Below are 23,587 nucleotides of genomic sequence, written 5' to 3'. Positions count from 1 at the left end.
AGAGAGAGAGAGAGATCGCATGCACTGAAAGTGTGTTGTTTATATTTATACATTTTATTAAGAATTATACAAAATACGCAATATTTGTACATGTACGATATACGATACATACATATATATATACATATATATATATATATGAACACAATCAAGCATAAAATAAACAATGTTGACAGCATTCAGTAGAAAGATGTACGAAATTTCAATTGTCAAGGTATAGGTATTTAAACGTAAATAACGTAAACGTACTCTTCTCTTCGATTGGAAGCAAAACCTGTTGCAACATGTATATGAAAAATAATTTTCAAGTTTATATAATTAATCGAGTTCGGCAAAGCGCACAAGTTGTTTCGTTTCTGCTAATAGCTCTTTAAAAATTCGTAATTATTTCGATTGGCTTTTTATTATAGCGACAACGGTACTGTACAATAATTCGTATATACCTATATTCAAAAGTTTATAACAATTTCAACAGATGGACAGTCTAAAATATGGTATTACAAAACATTACTTTATATAATTCATTAAAAATGGCACCTATAAATATATTAGACAAGAATTCCTTATAAAAATAATGTAACACTCGTGTGCTGATCTTCAGCTCTGAAGATTTATAAGAGTAATATCAAATCTATTGGGCGTATAGAACTTTGTAGTGTTTGATTGGACATTAATATATAACATACCTATACATTCACTATGATCTCCCAATCTTGGACTAAATACATGGAATATTATCTACTTAAACTATAGAAGACTATCCATACTCCGAGGTGACTGTCAAGCTAATGTTACCATCTATAACACAAGTGCCATGATACCATATCCTTGTATCTAGAAGAATGATATCTCCGGCATGAACAGTAAAATTGAAGCGTTCACAAATTTTATCACATTCCGGAGTCGGAGCAACAGTCCATGTTTTGTTGCCTATAATTTGCCCCTGCCACATCAGACGAGAGATGTAATCCAGCTGCGGGTGGAAGAATCGAACCAATGAAATTGCAAATTGGATCATCATTAATATAACTATACACGACAACCATCGTCGATATGGTACGTACATGCATGACGGCACCTTCCTCGTATCCCAAAAAGACATAATTGGTGTAAGGAGCCTCCGCGTCCTCTGGCAAAAAATGAGGTAGATTGTAAAACCTTTTCATAGTATCCAAAATTTGAAGGTGACAGTTTTTCCAACCAACGTACCATGGGTCCTTTCCACTGCGTTGCGTGGCTCTCTCTTCGCTCATCGCAAAAACATCCCGCAGATTGGTGAAGTTACTTTTAAAATGTAAGAACTGACATTCTTCTACCGAATCGTAAGCACCGTCGGTATGTTCGTACAGATTTCTGAAGAACTCCCAGCTAAATACCTCCGAGGCTGGCCAGTGACTCGCGGCGTTTTTTATCACCATTGGTCGAGAAGAATAAGCGTATCGTTTAAATTCTTCTCTGGTTAAGTTTGGCAGGATTAAAGCTTTAGTAACATCGCGACAGTAATCGCAATTCGATACGGGCCTCGTAAACTCCCATATAAAGTAATTGTTTGGTATTAAACACCGTGTTCCGCGAATGTCTTTAATTACCTCCACATTGAAATATTCGACAAGTATGCTACAGGATATTGGCACAAATAAGACGAGGAAGACTCTTCTGGTATACATGTACCATGAAACAAAGCTTCTATCGTGTGTCACGTTATTCTTTACGCTAGCAGATTTAAGTTCCGATAGCGACGCGCCTTGTTCCAGAAACCTCTCGGTTAAGGCTAAAAACGCTTCTTGTACAGTCTGCAGAGCATTATCCCTTTCGCCCATTACTGGCAGTACTAGCAAGTATTGAAGATTTCTCTATCGATGCAAGTTTAAGTACCTATTATGTATAATCATCGATGCTCGATTTATTATCCCGCACGTGACGCACGTCTCTTGGCTAACATAGCACGATCGCTGCTGTATGACAGCAGTAGCCTCATCGCCTCATCCTTGACAGTAAACGTCTTATTGAAATTTCTTATTTTTATCTCTCCTTTTTGCACTTTCGTCTGGTACAGATTTTGTGGGGTGAAGGAAAACGTAGGTAGCCCTATAATATAGCTTTAATAATGTTTATTATACCTTGGCTAAATTAACGTACACGACGTTCGTGTCAGTATCGGATACGATGATTCAAGAATGGAGATGAGTGGAAGAAGCACGTTTAATTCAAACGCCATCGATGATACTATAAAAGCGGTATAAAAGCACACTTTAATATTCACTATCACCATCATTCACCTCAATTCACCTCGTACCCTCGCGCACGCGCAGTGGCAACCGCAACCGCGTTCAGCCTTGAACCACTTATCATTTACTTATATATATATTTCATCCAAATATGAAGGTCCGCATTGATTGCGAAACTTGATTGATTCTCCACCGGAGTAATCCTGCTCCCACCTCTCACTCTTTCTTTGACAATCAATCTTCTGCAATCTTCACATCCCCGTCTTGGGCAAAGTTGGGCAAGAAAGCCCGAGCCCCGAAGGCTGTTCGCCGCTCGGCTTCAAGTAATTTAATAAATTAATAATACTTACCCCTAATAGGAAGTTTCCTGTAATTGCCTGTTTGTGTGTCAAACACATGTAGGCCAATGCAGGCATGTTTCACAAATCACACTTTATGCGCTGGCAACAGGCAGAGCTTAATGAAACTTGAAATACGAAACAACAAAGGTACTTAGTTCCTGTACACACGCAACTTGGAAACCTGTTGTGTCATCGAGGGTTTAAGAATAAGAAAGATTCACGACAAAGTAAAGAAATCGTAGAATTGTTTATTTTATCAAATCACGCAACCTGATGTACAAGTCTCGTTTAAACCGGCGTTGAAATAGGATTTTTTAATGTGTAAATTGTGGTTTTCTAATTTCGTATAGGCGTTACATACGGCTATCGAGCTTGATTTGTCGTTATACCTAATCCCATTTTAGCTGTACACGTTACACAGTATAAAACCTAATTTACAGCAGTTACAACGTCAAGTTACGCAACATTGATTTGACAGTCCACTCGAGTTTCAATGTACTTACAACATACATGGGGGATCCGGACTCCGGAGAGATGATTCTTTTTTTATATGCATTATGTAGGCCAATGATAAATGTGTGTTAAGCGTAGACAACTTGACAATTCGTTGTTTTTCTAATCAAACATTACAGTGTTACATGACAGTTGAAATTTGTACAGTTTCAGTTTTCAATTTGTTGTAAAAAAAATCGCTTCGATATTGAAGAGGAAGAGAAATCGTAATTATCGCAATAAATTTTGAAATGTTGCTGGCGTACCCGAGCTACCTACTATAATTTATTTATATCGTTTTAAAAGAGTTGAATTATTTCTCGACCAACTTCAAAAGATTGTAAATGCAACATCGTAACTTCTTTCTTCGTATTCCTCCTACAAATGTAATTTCACAAAAATTTCACATGTATAAAGGTTTAGGTGTTCCTATTTAAAAAAACAGAAAAGGTAAAGTTCTTTAATCTGTACATTTGAACGTATAATAACTTCATATAACGGTGCAATGAAATGTTTCCGATGTAAATGTATATTTTTACGAGTTAAAAAAACTTGTTATATTTACAAATCTTGTGTGTGTGTGTGTGTGTGTGTGTGTATGATATAATTCGTAGAAATGAATATTACAATTACAATGTTACCCGAATATATGAAAAATTTTCCAACAATCCAGAAATCAGAAAATTGCGTAAATATTTCGCGGTCGATTAGAGTAGCATGCTTTTAATGTCGAAATCGTTTTCAAAACAAAAATGCCAATTATTCATCGAAAGATTTTCTCAAGAGAATACTTTCGCCAGGACACACATCAGTTATAATCCAACGCAAAATAAGTTATTACTTACTGTTAAAAAAGTGTGACTAGCACAGTCGTGTTTGTATCAATGCTTACACCTGATTACACTTTGCTTTCAAAGAAATAGAAATTTTCAGTAACGATCGATCAGAAGTAGCACCATTTGCCAAGAATCGCGTCTTTTATAGCCGATATGTATTGCGCGGGGACCCAATATATCCAATATCTCGACGCCTCTGTTGTGCCTAGTTGTATAGCCTGCGATTGTTAAAAAAAATTACAACCCAAGCACGTACGATAATTATTGCGCAAACACCCGATAGAGAATAGTCGATAGTACAAACCATAATGTGATATTCCGGATGGTCGTGTATAGCTTCGCTGTGTACACTTTTTATAGAATTCATAGGTATTTTGTCCGTTCTCTCTTTTGTACCGATCCAAAGTTGATCTTGCTCCAATTTAAATGTTAATCTAACTTTGCCACCCGATTTATTTAACATGCCAGCCAATGGAAATTCTGGTAGGGGCTCCTAATTTTCATTTAATCAATGCAATGATGAAATCCACTAGCAGTTACTTCACTTAATCGACCCACTACTTAAATTATAAGATTAAAAGATTATACCTTGCTGTCTAATATGCCAGGCATCACATCGTCCGGCACGCCTTTATCTAACACTTTCCTATGCATTTTCTGCTGCGACAAGGGTTCTTTACTCGTAGTAGAAGCAGCTTCTTCGAGCAGATCCTGCTTCGTCGGAATCGACATGGCCAAGACATCGTTTAACTTTGATCCCACTACCATAACTTTGGCACCTTGCAAAGACAGACGATAAAATATATCAAGTATGACATGTACCATTTAGTTTCCATCGTGTTTCTAATTTCCATCATTTAGGAAACATGTAGCTACCTTTCGTAACGCCCAGACTTTTCAGCGTCTGATCATCTTTGGCTAGACCTTTGATCATAACCTTCTGCATGGCTTGCGGCACCGATATAATATTTTGAAGATGCGCTTTTAATTCCGCCACCGTGCCATCGACTGGGAAATTTACATTAATACGTTGTTTGTTATAAATCACTTTAAAGTCTATATTCTCTCTGGGTGGATCTTGCGAGGTAGTCGGAACATTTTCATTTTCCAATTCTGCCTTATGAATTTCATGCTTCGATGCAGAATCATTCGTTTCTATGGATGAATTGTCATTAGAATTTGCATTTGTTACTAATTCAGAGCAAGGCGTGGAATTACAGCAGTTGTCGTTGCTTTCACCCTTCTCAGTGCCTGGAAAATGCGAAAAAATCATGTAAGGCAATGCGGGTACAAAGCCGTGTCTTGGGGAAGAAAGTAAGTGAGAGCTGCTTCGTACTGTTTTTATAAAGGCCCAATATCTATGTAAAGAGGCCTGTCAAAGCTTAACAATCGAATGGGATAGTGGGAGGAAATAATCTTGAGATAGATTGATCAAGGTTATGTTCAAAATCACGTATTTATCAAAAGAAACTATAATCCATTGAGAAAACTTGTGGAAAACACTGCGCCACGGTATTCAATATAATACGGCAATTGAACGTGTAACAGAATTTTAACAAAACAACGGTTGTTTTTACGGAATTAAATCGACGTAGGCAATAATAGCTGTTCCGTAACAGTTTTCAACAGCATTATTTCAGACAGCATATACTCATTGTACCCGAAATAATCATGGAAGCAACCGTCAGGAATGATAATGAGAAATATTTATCGGTTGACAATTCTTCTTCAAATGCATGAAAAATCGTCAAGATTTCATGTACGTACCGACGTACTCCATGATGGACTGTATATTTCATTGGCCAATCAAAACTGTTGCAGGACGCGTTGCAATTCCTGCCATTCGTAGTAGGTACTTGCAGCGATCTTCGGAATGACTTTCAAATTTTCAAAAACATTCTATATAGTAACATGAACCACGAAATGGTCTCTTTACATCAAAATTCAATTAAATTGAAAACATTCATGTATTTAGTCCAACGACTTCAACTTGACAAAAAAACGAACAGTGTATAAAATTCTATACGCTACAACTAATTTTATTACTCCTATATAATATATATTGCATTAAAATAAAGCTACGATATCTTACGTTTAATTAATTTAATTACATCAATTACATGCATAAAGATTTTCTACGGAGCAAAAGCTTTTTCTAGTCGAAGTTTCATTAATCATTTTTATTCTATTATACGTAGGTATTGCTCATTTGCTGCAACAACGACATAACTCGAAATTTACGATTTTTGGGGAAACAGGTTAAAAAATGAGCGATATTTGTAGTATACTACATAAGTACTTGTACACCGGGCTCAAAAATATCGTTCCAACTACATACCACTAGGTAATGCAGGGTAGGGAAGGTACCTCTTCCATGCGGCCGCCCAGGCTAGGGAAAATGAACAGGCTGAATGTGCTTGATTATTACGTGGTCCCCTCCTCAAAGTGACAGAAAATAAAACCTACTTATATGCTATAATAAATGTTCTGTTGCTATTTCCTTCTTTTACGCGACATTTGTCAACTGTTTACGGCGTAACATCCTTCCAAAATGGCAACGGTATATTTATGAAGAGGAGGAGTGTAATTATTCGTGGTTAAGAAATAAAAATTTCCATTCGTAACGTCATTTTCCGAGGAATAAATTTATTATACTTGGAGGATATGATATAAAACCGACTTTGTGAGCTGTTGAATAATGTCCAAGGGCCCAGAGACAGCACCTTTCACCTGTTATACGATCGGGATCAACCTTTACACAGATTTTTTCTGTTATTATTTGGAACTATTTGGGGGGGGGAGGGGGAGGTGCCGCGAAGAAAATTCAAAAGTCAAAAATATGAGCCACTCTAATGTAGACACAGCACGCGCACACCCTTCCGCATTTCAACACATTTCAAAGTAGTTGCAGAGTTGGACGCTGTTCGTGCACAGAGGCCGCTGAATTCAATCCTCGAGTTATGGGTCGGTAACACAGTTGGGTGGTGACACAGGGCGGTATTCTAAGTGGCTACTTATTCTTAAGCAAATGCTTAAGCATGCGGCATCCTTTACTAGTTACTAGGTTAGTAGAGGATGCCAAGCATTTGCTTAAGAATAAGTAGCGACTGAGAATACCGCCCACAGAGTCCCATAAGGTGAGATAGGTCTATCCTATACCACAGACCAGGTATACCTCGCCTGTGCCTATACCACAGACGAGGTATAGGATAGACCTATCACCTTATGGATGTTCGTGTCGCTACCCAAACTGTATTTCACGTTACATCGTGAAAGCATGTCTTCCACAAATAATGTTGTTGTTTATATAAATTTTTATGTTAAATAAATTTTTGCGTTAAATAAACCCGAATAAGACAGCAAAGTTAAAAGGCGTATGTGCTCTTGTTTTGTTGTGATCCTTCTTTCTCGGTCGTTGCACGGAATACGTTTATAAAACGATCTTTAAATTGTTACTCTAACAGAATCATTTGTAAATCGCGGGTTTCGAATGACCTAATTTTACACTTCTTGAATTCTAATTCCTACCACACGTAGCGTTACAATCTGTTTCGAGGCTTCACCGGTAACGTTGCATGAGACACAAAACATGATAAGGGGGTTCTAGGACCCCCCAAACCAGTGACAGAAAAATGCATTGGTTGATAGGTCTATCCTATACCTCGTTTGTGCCTATACTTTGTCGACGGTATGTGTACCAACACAGAACACAGACCAGCACTACCAGCGGCGCGGTTAAAATCGTGCATACGAATAATACAGAGGTGGCGCTCGAGTCAGGCATCGCCATCTTGTGCACCACATGACCTCGTTGCCGTGTCCCGTGACCAGCTCACGTGAATTTTGACAAATTCAAACATTTTTGGTAGAGAGAAATGGATATATTGGAGCAGCATCTCGAACAGCAGGATGTCAGGTAGTGTTTATGTTAAATATCGACTGGCTGATAATGCGAACACCTATCCCTCCTGTTTCGCTCGAGGTCTCCTCAAGGTCATCACGTAGTGCACAGTGCGCACTTACAAGACTTGGGACAACGGTCGTGGAAGTAATAGGCATAGACGTAACTCTATAGACGCGTTGCATATCCATTCCTCAACGTATCTGCGCTTATTTTACAGCACTGTTAACGCCAAGGATGACGGCGGCACGGGAATCGTCATCGAAGAGGCGGAAATTGTCGACTGCGAAGGTAAAAACAGCGCGAGTCCAAAACCTGCGCGCCACTTGTTCCGTATAAGTGAATAAGAAATTATTTTGCAATTATCAATCCCTTGTAGGAGAGACTGTGGGGGAAGATGGAATGCGCTATCAGGAGGCGCTTGCGTACAGAGTGGTCCAAGTGAACGGCACTACCGGTGGCAATGAAATAGAGTTACCTGTTACTCAACCAGGGAATAACACTGTACAGGTCCTAACATCCCCATTGAATGGCCAGTTTTATGTTATTGGAAATGCTAACGATGTTTTCACCACTGCGCAAACTTCGAGATCACTGGTACCTAGAACCACCACCTTACAAATAGAATCACCGAGAAATTGTGCTACAGGCTTGAAGAAGGTATGTTGGAATTTCTTCATAGTTCATCTTTGAACAATCTTATTGTCCTTGGTTTAAGCTTGTATTTAATTAGCTTAAAATGAATTTTAGAGAGACGATAGAAGGAGAGCGACGCATAACGAAGTCGAACGACGCAGAAGAGACAAAATAAATAATTGGATCGCAAAGTTGGGGAAGATTATTCCCGAATGCAATACCAATGTGAACGCTAATGGGAGCGGTAGCAGTGGTGAGAGCAAAACCATCTACGAAACTCAGGTATTGGACTGAAATTTGCAGTAAAACTTTATAGACACGAAAAGTATCTATACATAAGGGAGATTATCTATTAATTTCCTGTGCAGAGCAAAGGAGGAATTTTGGCCAAAGCCTGTGAATATATAGGTGAGTTGCGAGCAGCTAATCTGGGTCTGGGCCAGTGTTTAAGAGATAACGAAAAGCTACGACAAGAGATAACTGCCTTGAAGCAACTCGTTACACAGTTGAAGCGCGAGAATCTTCAACTTAGGTCACAGATCTCCTCCACAGGAGCCAGTGTTGATGTTGTTCGTTTGAGTCCTTAAAGAGCCATTAGTCCATATGCTGTGCTTCTTTTTGTAAATATTAGGATATGTAAGCTGATTGTGGTCAGAGGAAGTATTTACTCTTATAAGTTTCTTTTCACCGGGAATCACATCAAGTTCGGCCGTATTTGAAATTTATATACTTTTGAAGTACATAGCACGGTCCTAATGGTATGCTCGTAACTGCATTTCCAGTTATCATGCCTGTACATAGTTTTATCTCTCTCTCTCTCTCTCTCTCTCTCCCTCTCTCTCTCTCTCTCTCGCTCAATATTTTAATGACGCAAAGGAAAAGCATAGCATAATCCGTTTTATGCCTAAAAGGATTACACTCTGCCTTTGACGCAAAATCCAAGTTTTCATTTTATGCGCGCGAGCATTATGTTGCAATAATGTCTAAATTTCGTTCCCGCGGCCACATTTTGTGCGATCGATCGATCGATCGATCGATCGCTGGTCGGTCTCAAGTGCAATTTCATGCCATTGGAAATTCAGTTTCGCGCGATTTCCTAGCGGTCGATAATATTGTAACATCGTTGGAGTTTGGGCTATTCCTCGTAGGACCTATTGGAAAAAAAAATGTATATTATTTCTGTACATGCGTGTGCATTGGATCGGACTACCTCGTGTATACGCGAACGAGCCAAGGCTGTGAATATCGAGCATGGGTTTTGGGATCTTTGGATGTACCTACATTTTAAACTATGCGGACCGAGTTTATTTAAAAGCTGCGGGGATGATGAGGAAGGATGCTGTTTCGTTGTAACGCGAACGATAAAAATTCGAGACGTGAGACACGACGGCACTGAATCTTTACAGAGCTCGTTGAATATTTTTTATTTTTAATACTGTTTTCACAAGCGTAGTAGAGTAGGTACTTGGTGAAATCGACTAGGGACTGAGAATGTAAAATAGGATTTAATCGTACACGTGCGGATGTGTGCGCGCGCGCGCACATACACACATGTTATGCATATACACGTATGCGTGCATATGCATATATGTACGCATATAGCAATAAACAATATTTTTTTCAAACCAAGTTTCCGAGTGCCGTACAAAAATGCGTCAGAATCATTGAAAATTAAATAATGGTTTGTAATATATCGTTGATGTATATACCGCGAGGTTATTGTTATATAATAATATTATTATTAAAATGAAATTTACCGAAGCCCGATGTTTATTGTCATTTAAATCCGAGTAAAAGTCTTTGGATTCTCTTTCTCTATGCATAGTCTTTATTCGTTTTTACATATGATACAATTATGGAAATGTCGAAGTTACTGGAACACTGTTTGCAATGCATTTCAATTCATACCTGCTTTCCATTGTTTTTTTTTCTCTCAACGATAATCAAAGACCCTGCATCTTAACAGCTTTAATATTTTGACATTTTTTTTTAAACTTTCGAACCATTTTCCAACGATTTAACGTTTAAAATAACACATCTATATTTCATGTAACGTTTGCGTTCAACACGTTTACACAATACACTATAATACAATGTTTATAATACTTTGTAATTGATAAAGTTCCATACGTTGTAAAGAGCCACCAACTGATCCAATGACGCAACAAAATATCAAGCACATTCGTCATTACAATTTACGGATTAATGGAGAGCCTTCTACGATGCCGCCTCTGCCTCTCATTTTACACCACCTAACATACAAAATCTCTGTCCAAATCTTCCGACTCGCGCCGAGTAAAATAGACCAGGAAGCTTGATTTTTTCAGGCGCCCTCGTCGATTCGAGCTAACGTATACATTAATTTTTATTCAAAGATTACAAGTAACTCGTTATAGCGCTTAATAGGTATATATTCTTTTTATAAGCTGGAAATGCATTTAAGGACGTCCTACTTTATTGTTTCCATCATTACGCACGGCTCTTTCCATATTACATATACATATACAGTTAGTTAATACACGTGTAGTTATATGCGATCGATTTTATATACATGTTATTTTCTTTCTTTTTGCATACTTTCGCAAGTATCGAAACTCGTGTAACTATATTCAGTGTGCGATACGCGATCACGAATGCCTGTTACGCGTCTCTCCGGTAGATCCAGGACATCCTTAAATGACCAGCATAAGGTTCTGAGAACGTCGCGTAGAGAAATTATATATGTGTATGTTGCCTCTGAGAATTAATCCTCTAGATTTCTATATGCCTGCTGCATGTCTTCGTGCAACTGATCGAAATCGGCTCTGATCTTCGCTTCGCCGTCTTTCACCGGGTCCTGACACAAATACAGAGTAATAAACTTGTGTGGAAGTATAGCACGCGAACAACACAGTTGGACACTATTCACATACCTTGAACTTCATGGAACTCAGTTGGTAGAGGATGTTCCCCATGCTATCCCTTATAACGTTCCACGTTATTTTATTGTCGGATTGCGCGGTAGACTCGACGGCGTGCCTTGCCATATCGTAAAAGGCGATCATGTTTCGCAGCATTCCCACAGTTTTGTAGAACGGGCAGAAACGATCGTACGGCGAGTAGCTGTGTAAAAGTACGAAGCAATAGTAAGAGGTGGCGAGCGCGTTGATGTTTCAAGAGCAACCTTCTTACACATGTATAAGTAGTACATACCTGTTCTGTTGTAGGAAGTCGTCTTTGAGAAGTTTCGCAACTTCCAATGTAATCTTGTCCGTTTCAGCGAGCGAAGCTTTACCAACTAGCTGCACGATCTCCGACAAGTCTTCCTCTTCTTGCAGAATTTCTTTCACTTTCGTTCTCAGGGGGACGAACTCGGCAAAGTTCTTGTCATAGAAATCGTCCAGGGCCCGCAGATATTTACTGTACGATATAAGCCAGTTGATGGACGGGAAGTGTTTGCGCTGCGCGAGCTTCTTGTCGAGACCCCAGAACACCTAAAGAATTGGATAAAATGAAAGCGAGGCCTTTTCAAAGGAGGATATACATAATATATAAATATCGATATTGATTATGACGATACCTGCACGATACCAAGGGTGGCACTGGTAACGGGATCAGAGAAGTCACCTCCCGGTGGTGATACGGCACCTACTATACTAACGGAACCTTCGCGATCGGGATTGCCCAAACATTTCACTCTGAAATGTAATATGTTTCGCATTAGCACGGTGATTACTTAAACTTGGAGAATAATGCAAAGCAGCACAGCGAAGATTGCGAATCACCTTCCTGCGCGTTCGTAGAAGCTAGCCAAACGTGCTCCAAGATAGGCAGGGTAGCCAGAATCAGCAGGCATTTCAGCCAATCGACCGGAGATCTCGCGTAGCGCCTCGGCCCAACGAGACGTTGAGTCAGCCATCATGGAAACGTTGTAACCCATATCTCTGAAGTACTCTGATAGAGTAATACCTGAAACGCAATAGAAAAGCGTATAATAAAATCTTCTCTCAAGAAATTATCAAGTACAAAGGAGTACTTGATCGTGGAGATTGTTATTTTCGCGTAAGAATTCATTATTATGTACTCGCGACACGTACCAGTGTAAATGGACGCTTCGCGAGCAGCCACGGGCATGTTGGATGTATTAGCGACCAAAGCTGTACGTTTCATGATAGACTCGGTAACACCGTCGATTTCCACAGTTAGTTCAGGGAAGTCGCGCAATACTTCGGACATCTCGTTACCGCGCTCTCCGCAGCCGACGTAAACGATTACATCAGAGTTAGAGTACTTGGACAAAGCTTGCGAAATTACAGTTTTACCACAACCGAAGGCACCTGGAATCGCCGTCGTTCCACCTTGGACACATCTACGATAAAACACATATTCGAGATACACTGCTGGTCAATATCAATAGAGCCCCCTAATAAAGGAGTGGAAATTCTTACGGGAAAAGCGAGTCCAAGACTCTTTGACCGGTGAGTAAAGGATGATTAGCTGGTAATTTTTCGGTGACTGGGCGAGGTTGACGCACTGGCCATACCTACATGCGTACATATTGTAACGAATCACTGTTGGTAAAATCATGCAAACATACGAATTTACCCGTTTAATCACAAAAATACGAGAAACAAGTTTACCTGAAGCATACTATACTTGTGTGTGTCACCATCGAACTCTGTTTCCAAGACGATGTCCTACAAAACACATAACTTGACTACTTAATCATGATCTTACTACATTTTCAAGTACTACTTGAGCGAAGGTGTACGTTAACTGCTTACGTTAACTGTATAATTGCCAGTAGGAGCTACGTATGTTACAGTTCCTTTGCTTTTTGGAGGCAAAATCATTTTATGCTTCACTAATGTGTTCTCATAAACAACGCCAAACAGATCTCCGCCGGTGATGTGACTGCCATTCTTTATGTTCAACGGATTGAATTCCCACACCGCGGTTCTCGACAGAGCTGGCACATTGATACCCTTCGGGATATAAATGGAGCTGGTAAGTTCGTTGATATCCTTCAATGGTCTCTGAATACCATCGAAAATACTGCCGAGGATACCAGGTCCAAGCTCTACGGATAATGGTTTCCCGGTACGCAGCACAGGGTCTCCTACAGTCACGCCGCTAGTCTCCTCGTATACCTACGCAACGAATACATATTAATTCTTAAAACACGTATATAATCGCTATAAATGTGTGTGAAAAATTTTAAATACCTGAATAGTGGCCATGTCACCTTCCAAACGAATAATTTCTCCTACCAATTCGTAATATCCTACTCTGACCAGTTCGTACATAGCCGAGCCAGACATCTTCTCGGCAGTGACAACTGACCAAACAGACAGACAAATCAGTAATGCTACGGAGGAGAAAATTATTAAGTAAACGATGATAGATATACCGACCAGGACCAGATACGGCGTACACGTATCCAAACTTGCTCTCCCTCTCCTCTTGGCTAATTTTTGATAACCCTTGGCTCGTCATTTTCAATCTTTATTCGCTTGAATCAATCAACAGCTGAAAGTATTTTCCATCATTTAGGATGTAGGTAGGAAACACTGAGGAATTAATACGAAAAAGAATCACGGGATCAAGTTGGACTGACATCCGAATGGATCGTGCATTTCAAAAAAATGCAAATAAATGTGAAAAATATAACGAAAGGAGGATCGAAAAAACTAGTGATCGCGTGCAAACCGGTTGAAAAGAAGATTCTTACGAGCTCTTTAAGGAAATTCTGAGATGGATATCTACTAGCGCATCCATTCAGTCAGCTAAAATTCACGTGAGCAGCTCATTTAAAAAGTAGGCGTAGCCCTCTTTAAGCCCGCGAGACGTCTGCTCGGTGAAGAGGAGATCGATTCCGGAACGAAATATTCTCATTCCATCGATCGTTCTTGCGGAGCAGCTTAATTCGTTCGCCGCGAGTTCTGCTCTAGCTAGAAAACGACGGTCCCGTGTCACCGTGGAGAGCGAGTAAAACGCCCAAAATTTTGCTGCCGATCGGAAAACGATGGCGCATTCAAACTGGCACGATCGATACTACAGGCGCCAGCCTTTTCGCGAAAACCGTCGCGCTGCCTCTATATAGGACGGGATCGTTATAATCGGGCGCGCCGCTAATATACGATTGACGAAATAAGTGACAGTGAAAAAACTTACGAGACGTACAACGTATCGAAGTAAAACCCACCCTACAACAAGCGAGTCAAGCTTCAGAGTCGAGCCTGGCTGCCTGGCTGCCTGGCTGCTATCACAAGACAGGTCAGCTGACTGGGCGATGTGCTCGTTTTCAATTCTCATTTCTCGGTCTTTTACGCGACTAAAGAACGATTTACAAGTACGCGGTACAGCGACCAAACTTCTCGATCTTGGCCACCAGAGCACGGCGAGCGACGATTCATTATATTATTATTGCATCCTGCGATCTTGCTCTAGGATTGAATTCTTTTAGATACTGATATTATATTTCGCGCTTCTAATTAAAAAGCCAATAAAAGTGGCCTGGTATAGGTATTGCGTTCCAACATACCAATTGCCGCCAAGTTTGCTTTAAGAAGATGAAGGTTTAAAGTTTCAGAAAGTGCACGTGAACGATCGTTATATGTATATCGATATATTTGTACATACATACGTATGACACGCGCGACCACGCGCGACTGCAATTGTAGTAGGTATGTATATGTATGTACTTGCATACATACCAACTGATGGGAGCTAGTTAAAATTAGAACTTTATTACGCTATAATTACTGTAAACTATATACATGTTTTTGCCTTGTCGAGCATTTTTTTGGTCAGAAAAATTGGTAAAAATAGAACGAACTCTGCAAGCGAAAGTATTTTGCGAATGCTTCCTGTACGACGAAACCGCGCCCAAGTTTCTACCGTTTCTACGTCAGCGTGATTATTAACCGATTAAATAAACAAATTTTCTAAAGTAGAGATCCTTATCGTCTTTCACATACTACTAGAAGAAACTGTGGGATAAATGTATCGCAACGAACGCTATAATCAGTAGGAAATACTTGTCAAGCTCGCAGTTTTCAAGAACATTCAAAGATAAAAGAACTCTTCTATCGACTAGGTATTCTACCCGTACGTGGTCGCGACAAAAAGGGCACCCCCTTATAATCTTCCCCCCACCACAGACTCACGAGGAACCCTAGAACGAGCCATCTATGTATTCTTAGATCTATGGATTTGCTAAACGCATTCACTTACACAGAAAAACAGTTATGTAACCTATTTATGCATTAGTGAACATTCGTCCTGTGTTGGTGGTGAACGCACGGAGGTACGCAGGGGTGGCAGGGGTGGCAGGCCTATGCATATACTTATTGACTTGTATCTTTACTTCCGAAGCTCGAGCCATTCGAGTGTTGGGAGTTGGTTGGGCTCGGGAGTGCTCGCTAGTGCTCGAAAAAGCATCGTTCGGTTGAGTTCAGTTTTTAGTTGCATCCCTGTTTCACTGCGTTCAACTGCGTTTCACGAATAAGTACTTTTGCACGATGGACATAAAGAACCTACAGGAATTTATGGAGTTAATCGGGCGATTAAAGGTGAGCGGATATGATTGGAGATGCACAGGTACTGCGAGGACAACACAGCGTGACAAATATAAATCCATGATTTCTGTGGGCGCGTGCGGACATCCTATGTATATGCCAAGCGTACACTTTTGGCATTCCTAATCAGATGCAATGAGCATGATTTTGTGCAGTTAATGTACTAGTCACTACATCGTATATAGTACATTTGTTATGTAATGATTTATGAAAATTTCTTAACGTTCGCGCGAAAAATACGCGCGATATTACAGTGTTTGCATCGATGACTTTCTCTTGATCAACTGCGAGCGCGACCCGTTCAACCCGTTCAAAATCTTGCAATGGACCATGTGCCTCTCAAATCGCGCGTTAATCGTACAGCGAAGGATTTATACGCAACTCTGATTAATTATGATTGACAGAAAATGCGGAAGTGTGATTAAGAGCGTGAACGCAGTTCTTTGTCAATACTAGCGATAGTACGCAATAAAATAAATAGAGATTAGAATTAATTCCTCGAGCCACACAACAATGACCATTCTGTCGTCGGATGATACGTGAATCACTCTAGGTTAAAGTGACCAGATATTTTCTGTTCCAATGCGGGATAAGCAAGCAAACAAAAAAAATGTGTGAGGAGATCTTTTCCGTAGTTTATTAAAGCATTTACAATATATTTATAAATACATACTTGTGATTATAAACTGATACATTGAAACGAAATTAAAAATATTTCTTTTTTCACAACAAAAAAAAGTAGAGGAAACAGTAACTTTATGCCACTGCGAAAATGTAAAAGATTTCATGTCCAATCCAGGACACTTTTCAATGCGGGATGTCTGGTCACTTTACTCTAGGTATATGTATATTAGTGGTTTGAACATTTCCGAGCATGTTATCTTCTACATTGCCATGGTAACAGGCTGTTCTATAGTAGGGTAGTTGATGATTCTTCTACTTGAAAATCCAAGTAAAAAATGTACTACTTAGTTATAGTATAGTATTCTGAAATGTTGACTTTATGTTTGATTTTAGCACATGAAGAGAACAGGATGGGTCATTAGAAACATTCAGGAACCAGAAACAATCGCGGGTCACATGTACAGGATGGCTGTGCTCTCTTTGCTCGTGGACAACAAAGAAAATTTAGACAAAGTCAAGTATGAAATGGTATCATTATTATCGTTTGTTTCAGATTCGCGACCATTGGGCTCCATTGATAAAATTTATTCCATGTTTGTACCACAGAATTATGCAGATGGCGTTAATACACGACTTAGCAGAATGCATCGTAGGAGACATAACACCGCATTGCGGCGTTCCAGTCGACGTGAAGCATAAACGAGAGGATGCAGCTATGGAGGACATTTGCAAACTTTTGGGCGACAAGGGACCTATGATTTTAGAAATGTTTCGGGTATGTGTTACTATTGTGGAATTACTGTATCGATATCGAAAGCTCCTCCGCATTAAAATATACTTTTGGCTGTTTGCCTACAGGAATACGAGAAACAAGAGTCTCCCGAAGCCAAGTATGTGAAGGATCTGGACCGTTTGGACTTGATTATGCAGGCATACGAGTATGAAAAGAGGGACAATGTTCCTGGCGTATTGGAGGAATTCTTTGTTGCGACCAATGGAAAAATCAGGCATCCCTTCATAAACCAGCTGGCGTCCGAGATAACGGCAACCAGAGAAGCCCTATGCCGTAAATCCTCTAATAATTCTAAATAAGACAAGTAGTTATAAGTCATAAAATCTAATGTAAAAGCGTGTATTGTTATTTAGCTCAATTTTTATATATTTCGTTCGCTAAAGTTTAACCTATGTAACATAAGTTGTAGCGATAAGTACTGTTGCGTAGAAATACGACGAAATAGGCGACGGTAATGATGATATAATAGCGGATAGGCTGATTATTTGGAAAAGTCGATCGAAATGTTTAATGGCTCGGTTGCCGGTGTGTCGTTCTTAAAAGGTGATGGTCCTCGGGATAAATCTACCTCTTTCCAAACTGTACCACCATTACCATCGCTATCGCCATCGCCATCACATCCTGTGTAGGTAACTCTGTTTCACAATTGCGACGTGCCTACATTTTTACGAGAATAAAGACAACTGTCCTTTCGAGTATTTTTAAAACTGTACGTTAAAGGACGGCAATACGGTTCCTCTTCGGAGACGGAAGAGGAATTCGTAGACGAAATTTATTCCAACTACGATGCTAATTAAACTTTTTTTCTTGGATGTATCCGTAAGGATTTAAGGAAGGATTGTAATACGCCTATACTGTCTACAGGCTACATCATTGTGATATACGCAAAAACCCCAAAACGTATTTTTTTAGTTTGTCTGTAATACATTTGACTTCTTCTACGATAAATAAGAGATTTTTAAAAATTCTTATTAATTGTTTTGTCAACTATTTATGAATACACTAATAAAGCTTTACAATGTAAGATTGATGAAGAACCCGATGGAAATGAGATGGCAACGGGAACTCGACTCCAACATTTACGTTTGCTCAAATATACGTGTACTCGTACACGACATATATAGGTATGTATGACTGTAATCATTGGCATACACATATACGCACACACTCCCTAATTTAAAGGCTTCCTTATACGCCTCCTATTTATAAAGAGGATGTACACGGAGGAATCAGCGGCAGTTACACAACCGGCAAAGGTGAATAGAGGAGTTTTCGCAATATACTCGAATCGGTCCGTTGTTTTGTTGGTGGGGCGAATCTAATCCTCGAATTGTAATCCTTGATACATATACATATATGCACAGAAACATGGTATAGATATGTACATATATATATATATATATGCCCTATCACGTGTATCCTCAAATAGCATGGAAATAATGGTCACATCATCAGGAAACGGATGAAAAGAGAGAACGGAAACCTGTAGTCGTATAAAAGGAGTGAGGTCGGGTCGTAAAATCGTCTGATAAAAGAGTGTGAGCAAGTTGCGATCGATCCAATCCGCGCCGTTGAGCAGCGACGCTTCAGCGTCACGCACGCTTCGTCAATCGCCCAAAATCAATCTCGCAAAATAAGCTTTCGCCGGCCGTTTCAAGAACAAGTGCCGTAATCAGTGAAATAGCATATCGATCGTGGAAAAATCCGAGCACTCGTCGGAGATTTGAAATCGTGAGGCGAAATAGATAGCAAGCCGGCCGGTTTGATTGTTTGGTTTTAAAATATCTCTACGACACGATCCACGTGCAGCATGGATACAGGAGGCTTGTTGACCGATTCTTGTGACATAAACGGACGGCAGTACATCCACAAGTTCCTGGCTAAATTCCAGCTGCCTGGAGAGGAAAATAGGTTAAATTATGCGAATTTTCGCGTGATTTGCGCTACACTTTTTCCACCGGACGAGATTAAACGAAACGAATGGAGGATCGAGGAGGTTTTCTGTTTGTTCGACCAGGATCGCGATGGCATCTTGAAGGGAGATGAATGGAAAGCGTGAGTACGCATGCCTGTTGTTAGGAGAAACGTTTACTTTTTTCGGCGCGACGGTGCTACCAAAAAATGTGATGACCATGCATTACACAATAATAATGATTATTAATCAACGTTGATTTCCAACTAACGCGTTATGAAGTGTAATTTTAAATGATTCCTCTTATTAATTTCGTTCGTATCATTGATGCACGCTATCTTTATAATTAAACGCCGCGGTTGATTGGCAGGTTTTGTAATTGGTTGCGGACAATCATCGGACCTGTAAACATCCTGTTAGTCGTGGACGTTCAAAACGATTTTATCGACGGATTCTTAGCGCTTCGTAATTGTAAATGCAAACAGGACGGATTGGAAGTGGTGGAGCCGATAAATCGTCTGATAAAGGAAGGGCTCTTTGATAAAATCATTTACTCGCAGGACTGGCATCCCGAGAATCACATCAGCTTTTACGAAAATCTGCACTTACGAGAACTGCATCCGGACTCGAAGGTACGAATATTTAAAATAGCTTTTTAAAAATTTAAAAGGAAAAGGAAATAAATTATGTACAGGTGTTTACACAATTATTTCATTTGAAAGTTACACGTTCAGAGAACAGAATATTCTTCTAAACCGAATTATACATATAATTCCTTTGTACTTGCAAATCTGACAAAGATTATCAGAAGGGATAAAGCCGGATTCCGGAAAATCTCAAGAGACTTTTAAAAGATGGGCGCGTGGCTACTAACATAAACAGAACAACAGGCGGTTCATTGATTTCGAGGGTTTCCTTTATTGGCGGAAAAATAAAGTCCCCGCCGCTTTCTCCGCCACGTGTTTAGCTTGAAACTTTTCCTGAGGGATTTATGGCGGGCCTGTTACGTTTCAAACTACCCCTCGCCCTCGGCCTCGGCGCGGCGTGCGGTCCCCTCGGCTGGGCGGACTCCGAGGGGCAATAACTGATGCTTTTCAGGCGAAATCAGACGGCGCGTGGGCTCGGCGAGTCCCGCGGAAAGTTTGCCGATCCACGCGCCGTCTGATTTCTCTTTTATAGTATTTAAACAGTTTGGGGGGGAGTTGTTTGCCTCGCGCACGTGCGTAACAGCCTTTCGGGACGTTCCTTTCCAATTTCTCAGTTCTCCTGAAGAAGGATTTGGAATGCTCGCAGGTAAGAAAGGAGAATGCGAAGCCATTCGACAATGTGATATTCGCCAAGCCCTATTTAAAGCAGACTCTGTGGCCGAAACACTGCCTTATGAACACATGGGGAAGCCAGTTGCACCAAGACCTTGTGATCGCACCGGGTTCGGAACAGGTATACGTACAATCTCTACCTGAATCTTTGATTCGCGCGACCCGGTGTTGGCTGAAACGTTTGATTAGGTACCCCTATTATCTTGCAGGTACGAAAGGGCCAGAACCCGGATGCGGAGGCCTACTCCGTGTTTACGGGCTGTTCAAACGGTGTGACGGAGCTGGAGAAGCTTTTGGGTAAACCTGGTCCCATACATCTGTACGTTTGCGGTCTTGCTTATGACATTTGCGTGGCGGCCACTTGCTTGGACGGGCTTCGATTGGGGTACGCGGTGGCTACGATAGACGATTGTTGCCGCGGCACCGACGCAGCTAACATCGAGACCAATAAAAAGTTAATCTCAGAAAACGGGGGGCTGATCGTTAGCAGCGACCACGTTCTGTCGCTGGTGAACAAGAAAAAACGGAGCCTTATCATGAGCCATCAGTCCGCAAAGGCGATGGCCTCGATCTCCTTGCCCGAGAATTCATCGAACATCTCCGAGGGATCACCGATGACAGAGAGTTAATGAACGATGGGAGTGATTGAGTTTGCACTTGACACGCATTTTACTTACTTAATATGTATGCATAGTAGGTAGATATCTGGTCGGTATTGACTGTAGATACATAGGTATTAGAGTCTTTCGATGTTCAAGCAACGCATCGGGGATTGCCCACTTCTATTATACTACACATGTCAGAATAACTAAATACGTATCTTTATGAAATGCTTGTATACATATTTCTATTTCCTCCAATCATTCCGAGCATTGTATTACATCAAAGTATTACTGTAAAATGAAAGGTTCCTAAAATATGTATTCCCATAAATATTCCAAACTTGCAAGATACAATAAATACAATTATACATATTAAACTATTCATCGGTTTATCGTTGTCCGCTGATTAACATCCGCGCTGTTTTATCAATCTGATTCACTGACTCGTCCACCGTTAATTTACACGCGTATCTGTGCCTCGCCCCGCAATCATCGCTTTGATAAGAGTACAGCCTGGACGTTGAATTGTACGACAACTTTAAGCACCTGGAATGCAATGCAGAGAATTACATGGATCATGAACGTTAGGCATTTAAAGAAGAGAAAATCTACCATCTCCCTATCCTTTCCTATCTTTAAGAAAGGAAAGAAATACATATTCACCTGCCGTCGCCAGGGACAGTTTGCCTGGTGTTCTGATAAACTGGCTTCGCGCTGCTGGCCCAAATCCACAACAGACCCGGATTCAATCCTCCCGTCCAGAAGTTTTTACCCCTCAGCTTGGAATTCGTCTGCAAACTGGCCAGTACGTCCCGTTTCTCGTCGTTCGTCTCGAACTCGACCAAATGGCCACCCATGCCGCGACAGAGACTGGCAGAAGACTTCCAGTTGAAGTCGCGGTTGCTGAAGTGATAGCAATTTTGCCCTATCTTTGTGTAATTCTCGGGACAAGACTCTGAAAGAGACAAAATTTCGTTACGTTACGTCGCGTTAGGGAAGGTACTTAACTTCACCTTTTTTGCTAATATTCCCGGAAATCACGTAGTACAAGAGCTCCTCTGCCCTTCGAAGGCGATTCTCTAGAAAGTCTACTCGGTAGACAAGCTTTTCTATCGCGCCTAGAAGAATACACGACGATTGGTAAATTAATGGAACACAATCAACATTCAACAGCGGTTACTGCTATAATAAATTCTAGGTACGTTATTACCAGGGGTGGGTTGGAAGCTAATTTTTAAATTCCCGAAACTTGGAGTTTTAGAATATCTTTCAAGATTCCGACGCTTCGAAAGAAACTATAAGAGCGTCGATCTGCTCGTTGCTCCGATATAAACACGTTTATCGCAGCTACAACATAAACTCCAAGTACCCCAAGTAGAGTTGTTAGAAATTGCTGTAGGTATTATATGTGTATAGGAAAGAGATTTACCAAGTAGATAGAGATCAGTCTCAGTCACCTCCCTCTTGTTCGTCGTGGAGATTTTGCTCGAAACTGTCAACATTTTGTCCCCCAGTTTCATTACCTTGGAGGTCCTCAATGATTTCGAATCGGAAACTATCCAGTTCTCGAAAATCTCGCTCCACGGCCCCTGGGACTCTATGGTGGACAGGGACACATTGGACAATGCCGCATCGCCTGGTAACGTTTCAACCGTCTCGTTAGCTCTCGTGCCAACGATTCGTCGTTACAAATTCATTTGTTGCCGCTTACCATCAGAAACCACGCATTCCATGCATATGTACAGTAAAGCCAGCAGAAGACAGGAGCAAATTGACCCTTTATTTTTATACATAGTTATTTTCTTCCAAGCGCGTTGCCTGCAACTTTCTTTAAGAAAGTATAAAGGTATGGCGCGGCGCGGCGCGGCACAAAGAAACAAACAAACTTGAAAGTCCTTGCTTCCGAACGAATCACAGTGTCGTGGGTTGACTTACATAATATTCGTAAAGCAAGGCCGATTCCTCGTTTCCACGCTACTCACCTGGCCCATCCGTTTCCGTTCGTGAACGACACAAGACTATTCGTCGACTGGAGATTCGATCGCACAGGCGTCCACGGGACACTTTCTCTCCTCCTCGAGGAAAATGAGTCACTTTCATCGACGGACTCGACTGACACGCCGTCCTTCTTCGCGATTACTACTTATACATACATATACCTACCGGCGCTTATCAGAACGAGTTCGAGTCAAAGGGGTCCCGAGATCGAACAATAAGCTCCTCTTTCTTTTCCACCCTGTTTTCGTCTTATACTTTTACCATCTACTTCTATCCAATGTATACCTACGTGCTTATTATAATCTCCTAAACCCAACAAATGCGAGGCGTTTTGGATCGCTTGAAA

General features: G+C 40.7%; 7 protein-coding genes across 17 annotated transcripts; 3 read left to right on the top strand and 4 right to left on the bottom strand.

Annotated features, from left to right (window-relative positions):
- Window positions 1–35: 35 nt before the first annotated feature.
- LOC143376337 (uncharacterized) lies at window positions 36–2,287 on the bottom strand. Its single transcript, XM_076826537.1, has 2 exons — window positions 1,065–2,287; window positions 36–973 (listed from the first exon to the last, which is right to left on the bottom strand). The coding sequence occupies exons 1-2, from the start codon at window positions 1,818–1,820 to the stop codon at window positions 758–760; spliced, it is 972 nt and encodes a 323-aa protein (XP_076682652.1). The 5' UTR covers window positions 1,821–2,287; the 3' UTR covers window positions 36–757.
- A 510-nt stretch (window positions 2,288–2,797) lies between these two features.
- On the bottom strand, window positions 2,798–5,794 carry LOC143376339 (ubiquitin domain-containing protein UBFD1). 5 transcript variants are annotated; one of them, XR_013087072.1, is made up of 6 exons: window positions 5,665–5,794; window positions 4,774–5,148; window positions 4,486–4,676; window positions 4,202–4,390; window positions 3,907–4,115; window positions 2,798–3,490 (listed from the first exon to the last, which is right to left on the bottom strand). XR_013087072.1 is itself a non-coding variant. In XM_076826542.1 (5 exons), exons 1-5 carry the CDS (start codon window positions 5,675–5,677, stop codon window positions 4,005–4,007), a joined length of 879 nt encoding a protein of 292 aa, XP_076682657.1. In that variant the 5' UTR covers window positions 5,678–5,794; the 3' UTR covers window positions 2,798–4,004. The 5 variants fall into 5 exon arrangements, 2 of the variants coding, with proteins under 2 accessions (XP_076682657.1, XP_076682658.1); XR_013087071.1 differs by having other exon boundaries at window positions 2,798–3,439; XR_013087073.1 differs by having other exon boundaries at window positions 2,798–3,184.
- A 1,846-nt stretch (window positions 5,795–7,640) lies between these two features.
- On the top strand, window positions 7,641–10,195 carry LOC143376340 (upstream stimulatory factor 1). 3 transcript variants are annotated; one of them, XM_076826544.1, is made up of 6 exons: window positions 7,641–7,813; window positions 7,880–7,945; window positions 8,019–8,089; window positions 8,178–8,458; window positions 8,549–8,716; window positions 8,803–10,195. In XM_076826544.1, the coding sequence occupies exons 1-6, from the start codon at window positions 7,773–7,775 to the stop codon at window positions 9,019–9,021; spliced, it is 846 nt and encodes a 281-aa protein (XP_076682659.1). In that variant the 5' UTR covers window positions 7,641–7,772; the 3' UTR covers window positions 9,022–10,195. The 3 variants fall into 3 exon arrangements, with proteins under 3 accessions (XP_076682659.1, XP_076682660.1, XP_076682661.1); XM_076826545.1 differs by lacking the exon at window positions 7,880–7,945 and having other exon boundaries at window positions 7,644–7,813; XM_076826546.1 differs by having other exon boundaries at window positions 7,687–7,945.
- A 793-nt stretch (window positions 10,196–10,988) lies between these two features.
- Window positions 10,989–14,762, bottom strand: LOC143376336 (V-type proton ATPase catalytic subunit A). 4 transcript variants are annotated; one of them, XM_076826533.1, is made up of 12 exons: window positions 14,588–14,762; window positions 13,828–13,942; window positions 13,639–13,751; window positions 13,198–13,563; window positions 13,054–13,110; window positions 12,862–12,956; window positions 12,511–12,782; window positions 12,199–12,382; window positions 11,994–12,111; window positions 11,627–11,907; window positions 11,347–11,536; window positions 10,989–11,270 (listed from the first exon to the last, which is right to left on the bottom strand). In XM_076826533.1, the coding sequence occupies exons 2-12, from the start codon at window positions 13,907–13,909 to the stop codon at window positions 11,178–11,180; spliced, it is 1,851 nt and encodes a 616-aa protein (XP_076682648.1). In that variant the 5' UTR covers window positions 13,910–13,942; window positions 14,588–14,762; the 3' UTR covers window positions 10,989–11,177. The 4 variants fall into 4 exon arrangements, with proteins under 4 accessions (XP_076682648.1, XP_076682649.1, XP_076682651.1 ...); XM_076826534.1 differs by having other exon boundaries at window positions 14,597–14,683; XM_076826536.1 differs by having other exon boundaries at window positions 14,619–14,639.
- A 1,019-nt stretch (window positions 14,763–15,781) lies between these two features.
- Window positions 15,782–18,377, top strand: LOC143376342 (5'-deoxynucleotidase HDDC2). Of its 2 annotated transcripts, none has more exons than XM_076826549.1 (4): window positions 15,782–15,987; window positions 17,011–17,135; window positions 17,224–17,392; window positions 17,476–18,377. In XM_076826549.1, exons 1-4 carry the CDS (start codon window positions 15,937–15,939, stop codon window positions 17,707–17,709), a joined length of 579 nt encoding a protein of 192 aa, XP_076682664.1. In that variant the 5' UTR covers window positions 15,782–15,936; the 3' UTR covers window positions 17,710–18,377. The 2 variants fall into 2 exon arrangements, with proteins under 2 accessions (XP_076682664.1, XP_076682665.1); XM_076826550.1 differs by lacking the exon at window positions 15,782–15,987 and adding an exon at window positions 16,526–16,546.
- Window positions 18,378–18,797: 420 nt separating this feature from the next.
- LOC143376332 (uncharacterized) lies at window positions 18,798–21,404 on the top strand. The gene is made up of 4 exons (XM_076826518.1): window positions 18,798–19,465; window positions 19,693–19,954; window positions 20,616–20,762; window positions 20,851–21,404. The coding sequence occupies exons 1-4, from the start codon at window positions 19,221–19,223 to the stop codon at window positions 21,268–21,270; spliced, it is 1,074 nt and encodes a 357-aa protein (XP_076682633.1). The 5' UTR covers window positions 18,798–19,220; the 3' UTR covers window positions 21,271–21,404.
- Window positions 21,405–21,574: 170 nt separating this feature from the next.
- Window positions 21,575–22,976, bottom strand: LOC143376587 (uncharacterized). Its single transcript, XM_076827068.1, has 5 exons — window positions 22,955–22,976; window positions 22,673–22,906; window positions 22,257–22,361; window positions 21,907–22,198; window positions 21,575–21,789 (listed from the first exon to the last, which is right to left on the bottom strand). Exons 1-5 carry the CDS (start codon window positions 22,974–22,976, stop codon window positions 21,633–21,635), a joined length of 810 nt encoding a protein of 269 aa, XP_076683183.1. The 3' UTR covers window positions 21,575–21,632.
- Between the last annotated feature and the right edge of the window lie 611 nt (window positions 22,977–23,587).

The sequence above is a fragment of the Andrena cerasifolii genome, chromosome 14, assembly GCF_050908995.1.
Source record: "Andrena cerasifolii isolate SP2316 chromosome 14, iyAndCera1_principal, whole genome shotgun sequence".
Taxonomy (NCBI): Eukaryota; Metazoa; Arthropoda; class Insecta; order Hymenoptera; family Andrenidae; genus Andrena; species Andrena cerasifolii.
Note: the sequence above shows the minus strand (reverse complement) of the source record. Positions and strands in the feature narration are given on the sequence as shown.

Excerpts from the sequence above, each read along its gene's own strand:
- LOC143376337 (XM_076826537.1), bottom strand. The coding sequence starts at position 1,820 with ATGGGCGAAAGGGATAATGCTCTGCAGACTGTACAAGAAGCGTTTTTA. Across the intron at positions 974-1,064 it reads AGGAAGGTGCCGTCATGCAT|CTGGATTACATCTCTCGTCT; the intron begins GTACGTACCATA and ends TTCCACCCGCAG.
- LOC143376339 (XM_076826542.1), bottom strand. Across the intron at positions 4,677-4,773 it reads AAGTCTGGGCGTTACGAAAG|GTGCCAAAGTTATGGTAGTG; the intron begins GTAGCTACATGT and ends TGTCTTTGCAAG. Across the intron at positions 4,116-4,201 it reads ATCCGGAATATCACATTATG|GCTATACAACTAGGCACAAC; the intron begins GTTTGTACTATC and ends TAACAATCGCAG.
- LOC143376340 (XM_076826544.1), top strand. The coding sequence starts at position 7,773 with ATGGATATATTGGAGCAGCATCTCGAACAGCAGGATGTCAG. Across the intron at positions 7,946-8,018 it reads TTGGGACAACGGTCGTGGAA|CACTGTTAACGCCAAGGATG; the intron begins GTAATAGGCATA and ends CTTATTTTACAG. Across the intron at positions 8,717-8,802 it reads AAACCATCTACGAAACTCAG|AGCAAAGGAGGAATTTTGGC; the intron begins GTATTGGACTGA and ends TTTCCTGTGCAG.
- LOC143376336 (XM_076826533.1), bottom strand. The coding sequence starts at position 13,909 with ATGACGAGCCAAGGGTTATCAAAAATTAGCCAAGAGGAGAGGGAGAGC. Across the intron at positions 13,564-13,638 it reads GTGACATGGCCACTATTCAG|GTATACGAGGAGACTAGCGG; the intron begins GTATTTAAAATT and ends TTCGTTGCGTAG. Across the intron at positions 12,112-12,198 it reads TTCTACGAACGCGCAGGAAG|AGTGAAATGTTTGGGCAATC; the intron begins GTGATTCGCAAT and ends ATTACATTTCAG.
- LOC143376342 (XM_076826549.1), top strand. The coding sequence starts at position 15,937 with ATGGACATAAAGAACCTACAGGAATTTATGGAGTTAATCGGGCGATTA. Across the intron at positions 17,136-17,223 it reads GAAAATTTAGACAAAGTCAA|AATTATGCAGATGGCGTTAA; the intron begins GTATGAAATGGT and ends TTTGTACCACAG. Across the intron at positions 17,393-17,475 it reads TGATTTTAGAAATGTTTCGG|GAATACGAGAAACAAGAGTC; the intron begins GTATGTGTTACT and ends GTTTGCCTACAG.
- LOC143376332 (XM_076826518.1), top strand. The coding sequence starts at position 19,221 with ATGGATACAGGAGGCTTGTTGACCGATTCTTGTGACATAAACGGACGG. Across the intron at positions 19,466-19,692 it reads AAGGGAGATGAATGGAAAGC|GTTTTGTAATTGGTTGCGGA; the intron begins GTGAGTACGCAT and ends GTTGATTGGCAG. Across the intron at positions 19,955-20,615 it reads AACTGCATCCGGACTCGAAG|GTAAGAAAGGAGAATGCGAA; the intron begins GTACGAATATTT and ends GAATGCTCGCAG.
- LOC143376587 (XM_076827068.1), bottom strand. The coding sequence starts at position 22,976 with ATGGAATGCGTGGTTTCTGATG. Across the intron at positions 22,199-22,256 it reads CGGGAATATTAGCAAAAAAG|AGTCTTGTCCCGAGAATTAC; the intron begins GTGAAGTTAAGT and ends TGTCTCTTTCAG. Across the intron at positions 21,790-21,906 it reads ACTGTCCCTGGCGACGGCAG|GTGCTTAAAGTTGTCGTACA; the intron begins GTGAATATGTAT and ends ATTGCATTCCAG.